This window comes from Oncorhynchus gorbuscha, linkage group LG01 (assembly GCF_021184085.1).
Source record: "Oncorhynchus gorbuscha isolate QuinsamMale2020 ecotype Even-year linkage group LG01, OgorEven_v1.0, whole genome shotgun sequence".
NCBI classification, from domain to species: domain Eukaryota; kingdom Metazoa; phylum Chordata; class Actinopteri; order Salmoniformes; family Salmonidae; genus Oncorhynchus; species Oncorhynchus gorbuscha.
Genome location: NC_060173.1, coordinates 119,317,173 through 119,333,660, shown reverse-complemented (window position 1 = coordinate 119,333,660; position 16,488 = coordinate 119,317,173). Strand labels below are relative to the sequence as shown.

At 47.7% G+C, this 16,488-nt stretch overlaps 1 protein-coding gene across 1 annotated transcript in view; it reads left to right on the top strand.

Annotated features, from left to right (window-relative positions):
* LOC123993217 (unconventional myosin-X-like) overlaps positions 1 to 16,488 on the top strand; it is a 249,611-nt gene that overhangs the window by 196,031 nt on the left and 37,092 nt on the right. The window contains 4 exon segments of the mRNA XM_046295154.1: positions 10,766 to 10,839; positions 10,841 to 10,887; positions 13,661 to 13,958; positions 16,120 to 16,327. Of these exon segments, the coding sequence (XP_046151110.1) occupies positions 10,766 to 10,839; positions 10,841 to 10,887; positions 13,661 to 13,958; positions 16,120 to 16,327 (627 nt within the window).

The following is a 16,488-nucleotide window of genomic DNA, read 5'->3' as shown; positions in this document are numbered from 1 at the left end:
CAAGGAGCCATCATGTCAGGTAGTCCTGGGGCACGGTCCTAGGGCTCAGGTCCTCCGAGAGAGAGAAAGAAAGAGAGAATTAGAGAGAGCATATGTGGGGTGGCCAGTCCTCTTCTGGCTGTGCCGGGTGGAGATTATAACAGAACGTGGCCAAGATGTTCAAATGTTCATAAATGACCAGCATGGTTGAATAATAGTAAGGCAGAACAGTTGAAACTGGAGCAGGAGCATGGCCAGGTGGACTGGGGACAGCAAGGAGTCCTCATGTCAGGTAGTCCTGGGACATGGTCCTAGGGCCCAGGCCAGTTGAAACTGGAGCAGCAGCATGGCCAGGTGGACTGGGGACAGCAAGGAGTCATCATGTCAGGTAGTCCTGGGGCATGGTCCTAGGGCTCAGGTCCTCCGAGAGAGAGAAAGAAAGAGAGAAGGAGAGAATTAGAGAACGCACACTTAGATTCACACAGGACACCTGAATAGGACAGGAGAAGTACTCCAGATAAACGAACTGACCCTAGCCCCCCGACACATAAACTACTGCAGCATAAATACTGGAGGCTGAGACAGGAGGGGTCAGGAGACACTGTGGCCCCATCCGAGGACACCCCCGGACAGGGCCAAACAGGAAGGATATAACCCCACCCACTTTGCCAAAGCACAGCCCCCACACCACTAGAGGGAAATCTTCAACCACCAACTTACCATCCTGAGACAAGGCCGAGTATAGCCCACAAAGATCTCCGACACGGTACAACCCAAGGGGGAACCCAGACAGGCCGACCACAACAGTGAATCAACCCACCCAGGTGACGCACCCCCCCAGGGACGGCACGAGAGAGCCCCAGCAAGCCAGTGACTCAGCCCCGTAACAGGGTTAGAGGCAAAGAATCCCAGTGAAAGAGGGGAACCGGCCAGGCAGAGACAGCAAGGGCGGTTCGTTGCTCCAGAGCCTTTCCGTTCACCTTCCCACTCCTGGGCCAGACTACACTCAATCATATGACCCACTGAAGAGATGAGTCTTCAGTAAAGACTTCAAGGTTGAGACCGAGTTTGCGTCTCTGACATGGGTAGGCAGACCGTTCCATAAAAATGGAGCTCTATAGGAGAAAGCCCTGCCTCCAGCTGTTTGCTTAGAAATTCTAGGGACAATTAGAGGCCTGCGTCTTGTGACCGTAGCGTATGTGTAGGTATGTACGGCAGGACCAAATCAGAGAGGTAGGTAGGAGCAAGCCCATGTAATGCTTTGTAGGTTAGCAGTAAAACCTTGAAATCAGCCCTTGCTTTGACAGGAAGCCAGTGTAGAGGGCTAGCACTGGAGTAATATGATCAAATTTTTTGGTTCTAGTCAGGATTCTAGCAGCCGTATTTAGCACTAACTGAAGTTTATTTAGTGCTTTATCCGGGTAGCCGGAAAATAGAGCATTGCAGTAGTCTAACCTAGAAGTGACAAAAGCATGGATTAATTTTTCTGCATCATTTTTGGACAGAAAGTTTCTGATTTTTGCAATGTTACGTAGATGGAAAAAAGCTGTCCTCGAAATGGTCTTGATATGTTCTTCAAAAGAGAGATCAGGGTCCAGAGTAACGCCGAGGTCCTTCACAGTTTTATTTGAGACGACTGTACAACCATTAAGATTAATTGTCAGATTCAACAGAAGATCTCTTTGTTTCTTGGGACCTAGAACAAGCATCTCTGTTTTGTCCGAGTTTAATAGTAGAAAGTTTGCAGCCATCCACTTCCTTATGTCTGAAACACATGCTTCTAGCGAGGGCAATTTTGGGGCTTCACCATGTTTCATTGAAATGTACAGCTGTGTGTCATCCGCATAGCAGTGAAAGTTAACATTATGTTTTCGAATAACATCCCCAAGAGGTAAAATATATAGTGAAAACAATAGTGGTCCTAAAACAGAACCTTGAGGAACACCGAAATGTACAGTTGATTTGTCAGAGGACAAACCATTCACAGAGACAAACTGATATCTTTCCGACAGATAAGACCTAAACCAGGCCAGAACATGTCCGTGTAGACCAATTTGGGTTTCCAATCTCTCCAAAAGAATGTGGTGATCGATGGTATCAAAAGCAGCACTAAGGTCTAGGAGCACGAGGACAGATGCAGAGCCTCGGTCCGATGCCATCAAAATGTAATTTACCACCTTCACAAGTGCCGTCTCAGTGCTATGATGGGGTCTAAAACCAGACTGAAGCATTTCGTATACATTGTTTGTCTTCAGGAAGGCAGTGAGTTGCTGCGCAACAGCCTTCTCTAAAATCTTTGAGAGGAATGGAAGATTCGATATAGGCCGATTAGTTTTTTATATTTTCTGGGTCAAGGTTTGGCTTTTTCAAGAGAGGCTTTATTACTGCCACTTTTAGTGAGTTTGGTACACATCCAGTGGATAGAGAGCCGTTTATTATGTTCAACATAGGAGGGCCAAGCACAGGAAGCAGCTCTTTCAGTAGTTTAGTTGGAATAGGGTCCAGTATACAGCTTGAAGGTTTAGAGGCCATGATTATTTTCATCATTGTGTCAAGAGATATAGTACTAAAACACTTGAGCGTCTCTCTTGATCCTAGGTCCTGGCAGAGTTGTGCAGACTCAGGACAACTGAGGTTTGGAGGAATACACAGGTTTAAAGAGGAGTCCGTAATTTGCTTTCTAATAATCATAATCTTTTCCTCAAAGAAGTTCATGAATTTATCACTGCTAAAGTGCAAGTCATCCTCTCTTGGGGAATGCTGCTTTTTAGTTAGCTTTGCCACAGTATCAAAAAGGAATTTCGGATTGTTCTTATTTTCCTCAATTAAGTTAGAAAAATAGGACGATCGAGCAGCAGTAAGGGCTCTTCGGTACTGCACGGTACCGTCCTTCCAAGCTAGTCGGAAGACTTCCAGTTTGGTGTGGCGCCATTTCCGTTCCAATTTTCTGGAAGCTTGCTTCAGAGCTCGGGTATTTTCTGTGTACCAGGGAGCTAGTTTCTTATGAGACATTTTTTTTTAGTTTTTAGGGGTGCAACTGCATCTAGGGTATTGCGCAAGGTTAAATTGAGATCCTCAGTTAGGTGGTTAACGGATTTTTGTCCTCTGGCGTCCTTGGGTAGGCAGAGGGAGTCTGGAAGGGCATCAAGGAATCTTTGTGTTGTCTGTGAATTTATAGCACGACTTTTGATGTTCCTTGGTTGGGGTCTGAGCAGATTATTTGTTGCAATTGCAAACGTAATAAAATGGTGGTCCGATAGTCCAGGATTATGAGGAAAAACATTAAGATCCACAACATTTATTCCATGGGACAAAACTAGGTCCAGCGTATGACTGTGAGAGTGAGTGGGTCCAGAGACATGTTGGACAAAACCCACTGAGTCGATGATGGCTCCAAAAGCCTTTTGGAGTGGGTCTGTGGACTTTTCCATGTGAATATTAAAGTCACCAAAGATTAGAATATTATCTGCAATGACTACAAGGTCTGATAGGAATTCAGGGAACTCAGTGAGAAACGCTGTATATGGCCCAGGAGGCCTGTAAACAGTAGCTATAAAAAGTGATTGAGTAGGCTGCATAGATTTCATGACTAGAAGCTCAAAAGACAAATACGTCATTTTTTTTTTTGTAAATTGAAATTTGCTATCGTAAATGTTAGCAACACCTCCGCCTTTGCGGGATGCACGGGGGATATGGTCACTAGTGTAGCCAAGAGGTGAGGCCTCATTTAACACAGTAAATTCATCAGGCTTAAGCCATGTTTCAGTCAGGCCAATCACATCAAGATTATGATCAGTGATTAGTTCATTGACTATAATTGCCTTTGAAGTAAGGGATCTAACATTAAGTAGCCCTATTTTGAGATGTGAGATATCATGATCTCTTTCAGTAATGACAGGAATGGAGGTGGTCATTATCCTAGTGAGATTGCTAAGGCGAACACCGCCATGTTTAGTTTTGCCCAACCTAGGTCGAGGCACAGACACGGTCTCAATGGTGATAGCTGAGCTGACTACACTAACTATGCTAGTGGCAGACTCCACTATGCTGGCAGGCTGGCTAATAACCTGCTGCCTGGCCTGCACCCTATTTCATTGTGGAGCTAGAGGAGTTAGAGCCCTGTCTATGTTGGCAGATAAGATGAGATTCGTGTTTGGCAAGACGGCACAGACAGACCTGAGACCAGTCTAGTTACAATTGTCCAGACCTGAGACCAGTCTAGTTACAATTGTCCAGACCTGAGACCAGTCTAGTTACAATTGTCCAGACCTGAGACCAGTCTAGTTACAATTGTCCAGACCTGAGACCAGTCTAGTTACAATTGTCCAGACCTGAGACCAGTCTAGTTACATTTGTCCAGACCTGAGACCAGTCTAGTTACATTTGTCCAGACCTGAGACCAGTCTAGTTACATTTGTCCAGACCTGAGACCAGTCTAGTTACATTTGTCCAGACCTGAGACCAGTCTAGTTACAATTGTCCAGACCTGAGACCAGTCTAGTTACAATTGTCCAGACCTGAGACCAGTCTAGTTACAATTGTCCAGACTTGAGACCAGTCTAGTTACATTTGTCCAGACCTGAGACCAGTCTAGTTACATTTGTCCAGACCTGAGACCAGTCTAGTTACATTTGTCCAGACCTGAGACCAGTCTAGTTACATTTGTCCAGACCTGAGACCAGTCTAGTTACAATTGTCCAGACCTGAGACCAGTCTAGTTACATTTGTCCAGACCTGAGACCAGTCTAGTTACAATTGTCCAGACCTGAGACCAGTCTAGTTACAATTGTCCAGACTTGAGACCAGTCTAGTTACATTTGTCCAGACCTGAGACCAGTCTAGTTACATTTGTCCAGACCTGAGACCAGTCTAGTTACATTTGTCCAGACCTGAGACCAGTCTAGTTACATTTGTCCAGACCTGAGACCAGTCTAGTTACAATTGTCCAGACCTGAGACCAGTCTAGTTACATTTGTCCAGACCTGAGACCCGTCTAGTTACATTTGTCCAGACCTGAGACCAGTCTAGTTACAATTGTCCAGACCTGAGACCAGTCTAGTTACAATTGTCCAGATCTGAGACCAGTCTAGTTACATTTGTTCCTCCTCCGAGCTGTGGCGTCATTTACCGTTGCAGCCTCTGCTTATGGCCAGCAGGGACACACAGTCACACTGTAGTGAGGTACTAGACTGGGCCTGTACAGTCACACTGTAGTGAGGTACTAAACTGGGCCTGTACAGTCACACTGTAGTGAGGTACTAAACTGGGCCTGTACAGTCACACTGTAGTGAGGTACTAAATGGGGCCTGTACAGTCACACTGTAGTGAGGTACTAGACTGGGACTGTACAGTCACACTGTAGTGAGGTACTAGACTGGGCCTGTACAGTCACACTGTAGTGAGGTACTAGACTGGGCCTGTACAGTCACACTGTAGTGAGGTACTAGACTGGGCCTGTACAGTCACACTGTAGTGAGGTACTAGACTGGGCCTGTACAGTCACATTGTAGTGAAGTGAGGTACTAGACTGGGCCTGTACAGTCACACTGTAGTGAGGTTCTAAACTGGGCCTGTACAGTCACACTGTAGTGAGGTGAGGTTCTAAACTGGGCCTGTACAGTCACACTGTAGTGAGGTACTAAACTGGGTCTGTACAGTCACATTGTAGTGAGGTACTAAACTGGGTCTGTACAGTCGCACTGTAGTGAGGTACTAAACTGGGCCTGTACAGTCGCACTGTAGTGAGGTTCTAAACTGGGCCTGTACAGTCACACTGTAGTGAGGTGAGGTTCTAAACTGGGCCTGTACAGTCACATTGTAGTGAGGTACTAAACTGGGTCTGTACAGTCACGTTGTAGTGAGGTACTAAACTGGGTCTGTACAGTCACACTGTAGTGAGGTTCTAGACTGGGTCTGTACAGTCACATTGTAGTGAGGTGAGGTTCTAAACTGGGCCTGTACAGTCACATTGTAGTGAGGTACTAAACTGGGTCTGTACAGTCACACTGTAGTGAGGTTCTAGACTGGGTCTGTACAGTCACACTGTAGTGAGGTGAGGTTCTAAACTGGGCCTGTACAGTCACATTGTAGTGAGGTACTAAACTGGGTCTGTACAGTCACATTGTAGTGAGGTACTAAACTGGGCCTGTACAGTCACATTGTAGTGAGGTACTAAACTGGGTCTGTACAGTCACATTGTAGTGAGGTACTAAACTGGGTCTGTACAGTCACACTGTAGTGAGGTACTAAACTGGGCCTGTACAGTCGCACTGTAGTGAGGTACTAGACTGGGCCTGTACAGTCACACTGTAGTGAGGTACTAGACTGGGCCTGTACAGTCGCACTGTAGTGAGGTACTAGACTGGGCCTGTACAGTCACACTGTAGTGAGGTGAGGTTCTAAACTGGGCCTGTAGAGTCACATTGTAGTGAGGTACTAAACTGGGTCTGTACAGTCGCACTGTAGTGAGGTACTAAACCGGGCCTGTACAGTCGCACTGTAGTGAGGTACTAGACTGGGCCTGTACAGTCGCACTGTAGTGAGGTACTAGACTGGGTCTGTACAGTTACACTGTAGTGAGGTACTAAACTGGGCCTGTACAGTCGCACTGTAGTGAGGTACTAGACTGGGCCTGTACAGTTACACTGTAGTGAGGTACTAAACTGGGCCTGTACAGTCACACTGTAGTGAGGTACTAGACTGGGTCTGTACAGTTACACTGTAGTGAGGTACTAAACTGGGCCTGTACAGTCACACTGTAGTGAGGTACTAGACTGGGCCTGTACAGTCACACTGTAGTGAGGTACTAGACTGGGTCTGTACAGTCACACTGTAGTGAGGTGAGGTTCTAAACTGGGCCTGTACAGTCACACTGTAGTGAGGTACTAGACTGGGCCTGTACAGTCACACTGTAGTGTAGTGAGGTACTAAACTGGGCCTGTACAGTCACACTGTAGTGTAGTGAGGTACTAAACCGGGCCTGTACAGTCGCACTGTAGTGAGGTACTAGACTGGGCCTGTACAGTTACACTGTAGTGAGGTACTAGACTGGGCCTGTACAGTCTCACTGTAGTGAGGTACTAGACTGGGTCTGTACAGTTACACTGTAGTGAGGTACTAAACTGGGCCTGTACAGTCGCACTGTAGTGAGGTACTAGACTGGGTCTGTACAGTCACACTGTAGTGAGGTGAGGTTCTAAACTGGGCCTGTACAGTCACACTGTAGTGAGGTACTAAACTGGGCCTGTACAGTCACATTGTAGTGTAGTGAGGTACTAAACTGGGCCTGTACAGTCACACTGTAGTGAGGTACTAAACCGGGCCTGTACAGTCACACTGTAGTGAGGTACTAGACTGGGCCTGTACAGTTACACTGTAGTGAGGTACTAAACTGGGCCTGTACAGTCGCACTGTAGTGAGGTACTAGACTGGGTCTGTACAGTCACACTGTAGTGAGGTGAGGTACTAAACTGGGCCTGTACAGTCACACTGTAGTGAGGTACTAGACTGGGTCTGTACAGTCACAAAGTGGTGAGGTGAGGTTCTAAACTGGGCCTGTACAGTCACACTGTAGTGAGGTACTAGACTGGGTCTGTACAGTCACAAAGTGGTGAGGTGAGGTTCTAAACTGGGCCTGTACAGTCACACTGTAGTGAGGTGAGGTTCTAAACTGGGCCTGTACAGTCACACTGTAGTGAGGTACTAAACTGGGCCTGTACAGTCACATTGTAGTGTAGTGAGGTACTAAACTGGGCCTGTACAGTCACACTGTAGTGAGGTACTAAACCGGGCCTGTACAGTCACACTGTAGTGAGGTACTAGACTGGGCCTGTACAGTTACACTGTAGTGAGGTACTAAACTGGGCCTGTACAGTCACACTGTAGTGAGGTACTAGACTGGGTCTGTACAGTCACACTGTAGTGAGGTGAGGTTCTAAACTGGGCCTGTACAGTCACATTGTAGTGAGGTACTAAACTGGGTCTGTACAGTCACACTGTAGTGAGGTTCTAGACTGGGTCTGTACAGTCACACTGTAGTGAGGTGAGGTTCTAAACTGGGCCTGTACAGTCACATTGTAGTGAGGTACTAAACTGGGTCTGTACAGTCACATTGTAGTGAGGTACAAACTGGGCCTGTACAGTCACATTGTAGTGAGGTACTAAACTGGGTCTGTACAGTCACATTGTAGTGAGGTACTAAACTGGGTCTGTACAGTCACGCTGTAGTGAGGTACTAAACTGGGCCTGTACAGTCGCACTGTAGTGAGGTACTAGACTGGGCCTGTACAGTCACACTGTAGTGAGGTGAGGTTCTAAACTGGGCCTGTACAGTCAAATTGTAGTGAGGTACTAAACTGGGTCTGTACAGTCACACTGTAGTGAGGTACTAAACTGGGCCTGTACAGTCGCACTGTAGTGAGGTACTAGACTGGGTCTGTACAGTTACACTGTAGTGAGGTACTAAACTGGGCCTGTACAGTCGCACTGTAGTGAGGTACTAGACTGGGCCTGTACAGTTACACTGTAGTGAGGTACTAAACTGGGCACTGTAGTGAGGTACTAGACTGGGCCTGTACAGTCGCACTGTAGTGAGGTACTAGACTGGGTCTGTACAGTTACACTGTAGTGAGGTACTAAACTGGGCCTGTACAGTCGCACTGTAGTGAGGTACTAGACTGGGCCTGTACAGTTACACTGTAGTGAGGTACTAAACTGGGCCTGTACAGTCACACTGTAGTGAGGTACTAGACTGGGTCTGTACAGTTACACTGTAGTGAGGTACTAAACTGGGCCTGTACAGTCACACTGTAGTGAGGTACTAGACTGGGCCCGTACAGTCACACTGTAGTGAGGTACTAGACTGGGTCTGTACAGTCACACTGTAGTGAGGTGAGGTTCTAAACTGGGCCTGTACAGTCACACTGTAGTGAGGTACTAGACTGGGCCTGTACAGTCACACTGTAGTGTAGTGAGGTACTAAACTGGGCCTGTACAGTCACACTGTAGTGTAGTGAGGTACTAAACCGGGCCTGTACAGTCGCACTGTAGTGAGGTACTAGACTGGGCCTGTACAGTTACACTGTAGTGAGGTACTAGACTGGGCCTGTACAGTCTCACTGTAGTGAGGTACTAGACTGGGTCTGTACAGTTACACTGTAGTGAGGTACTAAACTGGGCCTGTACAGTCGCACTGTAGTGAGGTACTAGACTGGGTCTGTACAGTCACACTGTAGTGAGGTGAGGTTCTAAACTGGGCCTGTACAGTCACACTGTAGTGAGGTACTAAACTGGGCCTGTAGTCACATTGTAGTGTAGTGAGGTACTAAACTGGGCCTGTACAGTCACATTGTAGTGAGTGAGGTACTAAACTGGGCCTGTACAGTCACACTGTAGTGAGGTACTAAACCGGGCCTGTACAGTCACACTGTAGTGAGGTACTAGACTGGGCCTGTACAGTTACACTGTAGTGAGGTACTAAACTGGGCCTGTACAGTCGCACTGTAGTGAGGTACTAGACTGGGTCTGTACAGTCACACTGTAGTGAGGTGAGGTACTAAACTGGGCCTGTACAGTCACACTGTAGTGAGGTACTAGACTGGGTCTGTACAGTCACAACGTGGTGAGGTTCTAAACTGGGCCTGTACAGTCACACTGTAGTGAGGTGAGGTTCTAAACTGGGCCTGTACAGTCACACTGTAGTGAGGTACTAAACTGGGCCTGTACAGTCACATTGTAGTGTAGTGAGGTACTAAACTGGGCCTGTACAGTCACACTGTAGTGAGGTACTAAACCGGGCCTGTACAGTCACACTGTAGTGAGGTACTAAACTGGGCCTGTACAGTCGCACTGTAGTGAGGTACTAGACTGGGTCTGTACAGTCACACTGTAGTGAGGTGAGGTACTAAACTGGGCCTGTACAGTCACACTGTAGTGAGGTACTAGACTGGGTCTGTACAGTCACAAAGTGGTGAGGTGAGGTTCTAAACTGGGCCTGTACAGTCACACTGTAGTGAGGTACTAGACTGGGTCTGTACAGTCACAAAGTGGTGAGGTGAGGTTCTAAACTGGGCCTGTACAGTCACACTGTAGTGAGGTGAGGTTATAAACTGGGCCTGTACAGTCACACTGTAGTGTAGTGAGGTACTAGACTGGGCCTGTACAGTCACACTGTAGCCAAGATCACATAGGAGTGGCATCGGGACACGTTTCTAAATGTCCTTGAGTGGCCCAGCCAGAGCCCAGACTTGAACCCGATCAAACATCTCTGGAGAAACCTGAAAATAGCTGTGCAGCGACACTCCCCATCCAACCTGACAGAGCTTGAGAGGATCTGCAGAGAAGAATGGGATAAAATCCCCAAATACAAGTGTGCCAAGTTTGTAACATCATACCCAAGAAGACTCGAGGCTGTAATCACTGCTAAAGGCGCTTCAACAAAGTACTGAGTAAATGGTCTGAATACTTCCATTTTTATTTTTAATAAAACATTTTTTGCTTTGTCATTACGGGGTATTGTGATGTCATTACGGGGTATTGTGATGTCATTATGGGGTATTGTGATGTCATTACGGGGTATTGTGATGTCATTACGGGGTATTGTGATGTCATTATGGGGTATTGTGGGTAGATTGATGAGCAAAAAACCCAATATAATCCATTTTAGAATAAGGCTGTAACCTGACAAAATGTGTAAAAAGTCATGGGGTCTGAATACTATCCGAATGCTCCTATAATGAATTACGACCTCTGACTCCTAACCCCCTGACCCCTGTGTATCCCCCAGGAGGAGAGCAGTCTGAACGTGGAAGCTGTGGAGCAGACGTACTGGAGGAACCCTATCCTCAGATATACCCAGCACCCCTCCACTCCCCCTGCTTCCTCTGCCTTATGGGGAGGTCAACATCCACCGTGAGTTATTTATTACTGCTTTATTGAACCCTCCACGGACTTCTACAACCTCTTTAACCCTCCACGGACTTCTAAACCTCTTTCATCCACGGATTCTACAACCTTTTACCCTCCACGACTTCTACAACCTCTTTCACCCTCCAGGACTTCTAACCTCTTTCACCCTCCACGGACTTCTAAACCTCTTTCACCCTCCACGGACTTCTACAACCTCTTTCACCCTCCACGGACTTCTACAACCTCTTTCACCCTCCACGGACTTCTACAACCTCTTTCACCCTCCACGGACTTCTACAACCTCTTTCACCCTCCACGGACTTCTACAACCTCTAACCCTCCACGGACTTCTACAACCTCTTTAACCCTCCACGGACTTCTACAACCTCTTTCACCCTCCACGGACTTCTACAACCTCTTTCACCCTCCACGGACTTCTACAACCTCTTTCACCCTCCACGGACTTCTACAACCTCTTTAACCCTCCACGGACTTCTACAACCTCTTTAACCCTCCACGGACTTCTACAACCTCTTTCCCCTCCACGGACTTCTACAACCTAGCCCTCCACGGACTTCTACAACCTCTTTCGCCCTCCACGGACTTCTACAACCTCTTTCGCCCTCCACGGACTTCTACAACCTCTTTCGCCCTCCACGGACTTTTACAACCTCTTTCGCCCTCCACGGACTGCTACAACCTCTTTCGCCCTCCACGGACTGCTACAACCTCTTTCACCCTCCACGGACTTCTACAACCTCTTTCACCATCCACGGACTTCTACAACCTCTTTCACCCTCCACGGACTTCTACAACATCTTTCACCCTCCACGGACTTCTACATCCTCTTTCACCCTCCACGGACTTCTACAACCTCTTTCACCCTCCACGGACTTCTACAACCTCTTTCACCCTCCACGGACTTCTACAACCTCTTTCACCCTCCACGGACTTCTACAACCTCTTTCACCCTCCACGGACTTCTACAACCTCTTTAACCCTCCACGGACTTCTACAACCTCTTTCACCCTCCACGGACTTCTACAACCTCTTTCACCCTCCACGGACTTCTACAACCTCTAACCCTCCACGGACTTCTACAACCTCTTTAACCCTCCACGGACTTCTACAACCTCTTTCACCCTCCACGGACTTCTACAACCTCTTTCACCCTCCACGGACTTCTACAACCTCTTTCACCCTCCACGGACTTCTACAACCTCTTTAACCCTCCACGGACTTCTACAACCTCTTTAACCCTCCACGGACTTCTACAACCTCTTTCGCCCTCCACGGACTTCTACAACCTATTTCGCCCTCCACGGACTTCTACAACCTCTTTCGCCCTCCACGGACTTCTACAACCTCTTTCGCCCTCCACGGACTTCTACAACCTCTTTCGCCCTCCACGGACTTCTACAACCTCTTTCGCCCTCCACGGACTGCTACAACCTCTTTCGCCCTCCACGGACTGCTACAACCTCTTTCACCCTCCACGGACTTCTACAACCTCTTTCACCCTCCACGGACTTCTACAACCTCTTTCACCCTCCACGGACTTCTACAACCTCTTTAACCCTCCACGGACTTCTACAACCTCTTTCACCCTCCACGGACTTCTACAACCTCTTTCACCCTCCACGGACTTCTACAACCTCTAACCCTCCACGGACTTCTACAACCTCTTTAACCCTCCACGGACTTCTACAACCTCTTTCACCCTCCACGGACTTCTACAACCTCTTTCACCCTCCACGGACTTCTACAACCTCTTTCTCCACGGACTTCTACAACCTCTTTCACCCTCCACGGACTTCTACAACCTCTTTAACCCTCCACGGACTTCTACAACCTCTTTCACCCTCCACGGACTTCTACAACCTATTTCGCCCTCCACGGACTTCTACAACCTCTTTCCCCTCCACGGACTTCTACAACCTCTTTCGCCCTCCACGGACTTCTACAACCTCTTTCGCCCTCCACGGACTTCTACAACCTCTTTCGCCCTCCACGGACTGCTACAACCTCTTTCGCCCTCCACGGACTGCTACAACCTCTTTCACCCTCCACGGACTTCTACAACCTCTTTCACCATCCACGGACTTCTACAACCTCTTTCACCCTCCACGGACTTCTACAACATCTTTCACCCTCCACGGACTTCTACATCCTCTTTCACCCTCCACGGACTTCTACAACCTCTTTCACCCTCCACGGACTTCTACAACCTCTTTCACCCTCCACGGACTTCTACAACCTCTTTCACCCTCCACGGACTTCTACAACCTCTTTCACCCTCCACGGACTTCTACAACCTCTTTAACCCTCCACCGACTTCTACAACCTCTTTAACCCGCCACGGACTTCTACAACCTATTTCACCCTCCACGGACTTCTACAACCTCTAACCCTCCACGGACTTCTACAACCTCTTTAACCCTCCACGGACTTCTACAACCTCTTTCACCCTCCACGGACTTCTACAACCTCTTTCACCCTCCACTGACTTCTACAACCTCTTTCACCCTCCACGGACTTCTACAACCTCTTTCACCCTCCAGACTTCTACAACCTATTTCGCCCTCCACAGACTTCTACAACCTATTTCGCCCTCCACAGACTTCTACAACCTCTTTCACCCTCCACGGACTTCTACTACAACAGTGCAGTTTTACCATTCATTCTGGTTGACATAAATAAAATGTGTGAAGCCCTGTGGCTTTCTCTCGCCATGCTTTTTGTTAATGAAGTCTCCCCTCTCTCTGTCCTCCCCCAGTCCATAAGGAGAAGGGCTATGCCAGCCTGCAGGACGAGGCAGTGAAGATCTTCAACTCTCTGCAGGAGATGGAGTCTGTGTCTGACCCCGTGCCGATCATCCAGGGCATCCTCCAGACCTGCCACGACCTGCGCCTGCTCAGAGACGAGGTCTACTGTCAGCTCATCAAGCAGACCAATCACGTGCCTCAGCCCAACAGCTCGGCCAATCGCGCCCACTGGCACCTCCTCACCTGTATGAGCTGTACCTTCCTGCCCAGCCGGGGCATCCTGCGCTACCTCAAGTTCCACCTTAAAGGGTACTTTATTTACCTCAAGTTCCACCTTAAAGGGTACTTTATTTACCTCCAGTTCCACCTTAAAGGGTACTTTATTTACCTCCAGTTCCACCTTAAAGGGTACTTTATTTACCTCCAGTTCCACCTTAAAGGGTACTTTATTTACTCCAGTTCCACCTTTACCTCCAGTTCCACCTTAAAGGGTGGAGAACCTCCAGTTCCACCTTAAAGGGTACTTTATTTACCTCCAGTTCCACCTTAAAGGGTCTCTCTACCCTATGCCCCCCCATGTTATTATCTCCTAGAGGTGAACAAGGCCCGTTTGGGTTCAGGGTGAACCACTCATGTTATTATCTCCTAGAGGTGAACAAGACCAGTTTGGGTTCAGGGTGAACCACTCAACAGAGACCAGTATGTTACTGTCTCCTAGAGGTGAACAAGGCCAGTTTGGGTTCAGGGTGAACCACTCAACAGAGACCAGTATGTTACTGTCTCCTAGAGGTGAACAAGGCCAGTTTGGGTTCAGGGTGAACCACTCAACAGAGACCAGTATGTTACTGTCTCCTAGAGGTGAACAAGGCCAGTTTGGGTTCAGGGTGAGAGACCAGTATGTTACTGTCTCCTAGGTGAACACTCAACAGGCCAGTTTGGGTTCAGGGTGAACCACTCAGGGTGACAGAGACCAGTATGTTACTGTCTCCTAGAGGTGAACAAGGCCAGTTTGGGTTCAGGGTGAACCACTCAAACAGAGACCAGTATGTTACTGTCTCCTAGAGGTGAACAAGGCCAGTTTGGGTTCAGGGTGAACCACTCAACAGAGACCAGTATGTTACTGTCTCCTAGAGGTGAACAAGGCCAGTTTGGGTTCAGGGTGAACCACTCAACAGAGACCACCAGTATGTTACTGTCTCCTAGAGGTGAACAAGGCCCGTTTGGGTTCAGGGTGAACCACTCAACAGAGACCAGTATGTTACTGTCTCCTAGAGGTGAACAAGGCCCGTTTGGGTTCAGGGTGAACCACTCAACAGAGACCAGTATGTTACTGTCTCCTAGAGGTGAACAAGGCCAAGCTGGACAAAGGGGGTGTTGTAGGTGCAGTTTTCCTCAGAAAATCCTTTGACACTGTTTACCACAATGTCCTCGTCTCCAAGCTGTCCAACTTCAACATCTCATCAAGTGTTTTAGAATGGATTGAGATGACCGGATGCAATGTGACTGACCATCACCAAGGGACCACACTATGGGAGTACCACAGGGGTCAATCCTGGGCCCTTTGTTATTTAGTCTCTACCAGGCCGTGGATGATAGTTATTTATACACATGGAAGAAAGGCTGATGAAGTGGCAAGCGAACTAACGCTATCATTGTCGAAAGTGGCTGAAAGGTTCAACCACTACAGCCTCAATGTGGGGGGAAAATGGTAGCTAATGTACTTAAATATCTGGGTGTTATCCTAGACCCTACTTTGAACTGTAAAAACACATCAAATATATACAGAATAGTCTTCGTACCTGTCCAATTGTATCGGCAGCCAATTAAACATCAGTTAAACCCCTTCGATCTCTGTGGAAACAAGTACTTAAGATCCTGGACAGGAAGTCACATCATCACTGGGATATTCTCACCAAGTACAATCTGTTCAATTTGGACAACTTACTTTTTCTCAGATGTCCGTCTAGTTTATAAGATCATCGATAATGTTGCAGCCCCGCCTCTGAAAGGTTTTATCATATTAAGCTCTGAACAAAACAGAGGAGTCAGCCGGACCTCCACAAGCTAGAGGACACTGTCATTCCTCAACGAACAAACAGTCCATGTTGTTCACCTCAGGCATCAGGAAATGGAATTCCCTCCTCTCTACCTTTAATTAAACCACTAGGGACTTTAAATCCTGCTCCATGGAGGTCAAAGTGTGGATCCTGCATTTGTTATACTGCTGTGTATTTAGTAAGGGAGTGTGGATGAAAATTAGCTGTGTTTACCTAACTCTGGTGGAAACATATTTCACTGTCTGAAATTGGCTTTGAGCCACAAGCAGAAAGTGTCCCTATAGCTTCTAATACAAACAGACATATGTTCTGTGATTGATTTGTATAGATGGGTAAACTGGACAGTATGACATCAGTAACGTTGATTTGCTCATCCTCTACACCTCCGGGACCCTCTGTCTGTTCTCCTCCAGGGTGAAGGAGCTGTTTCCTGGAACAGAGGTGGACATGTTTGCTCATTTCATAGGTGAGTCTCTGAAGAGGACCAAGGTCAGGGACTTTGTACCGTCTCAGGAGGAGATCGTAGCCTTACTGACCAGGCAGGAAATGACGACTACGGTCTACTGCCACGGAGGAGGATCCTGCAAGATCTCCATCAACTCACACACCACCGCTGGAGAGGTAACTGTTATGTTCCCCAACCAAAAATAGTCGCTCAGACAGACGAGGGAATTAAAAAAAACTGAATTGAACAACCAAAACCAAACAGGTGGGGTTTTAGGAAGGGTTCTGAAAGAGAAAGGACAACTAACAAAGAGTCACTGACAGCAACCAGAACCAAA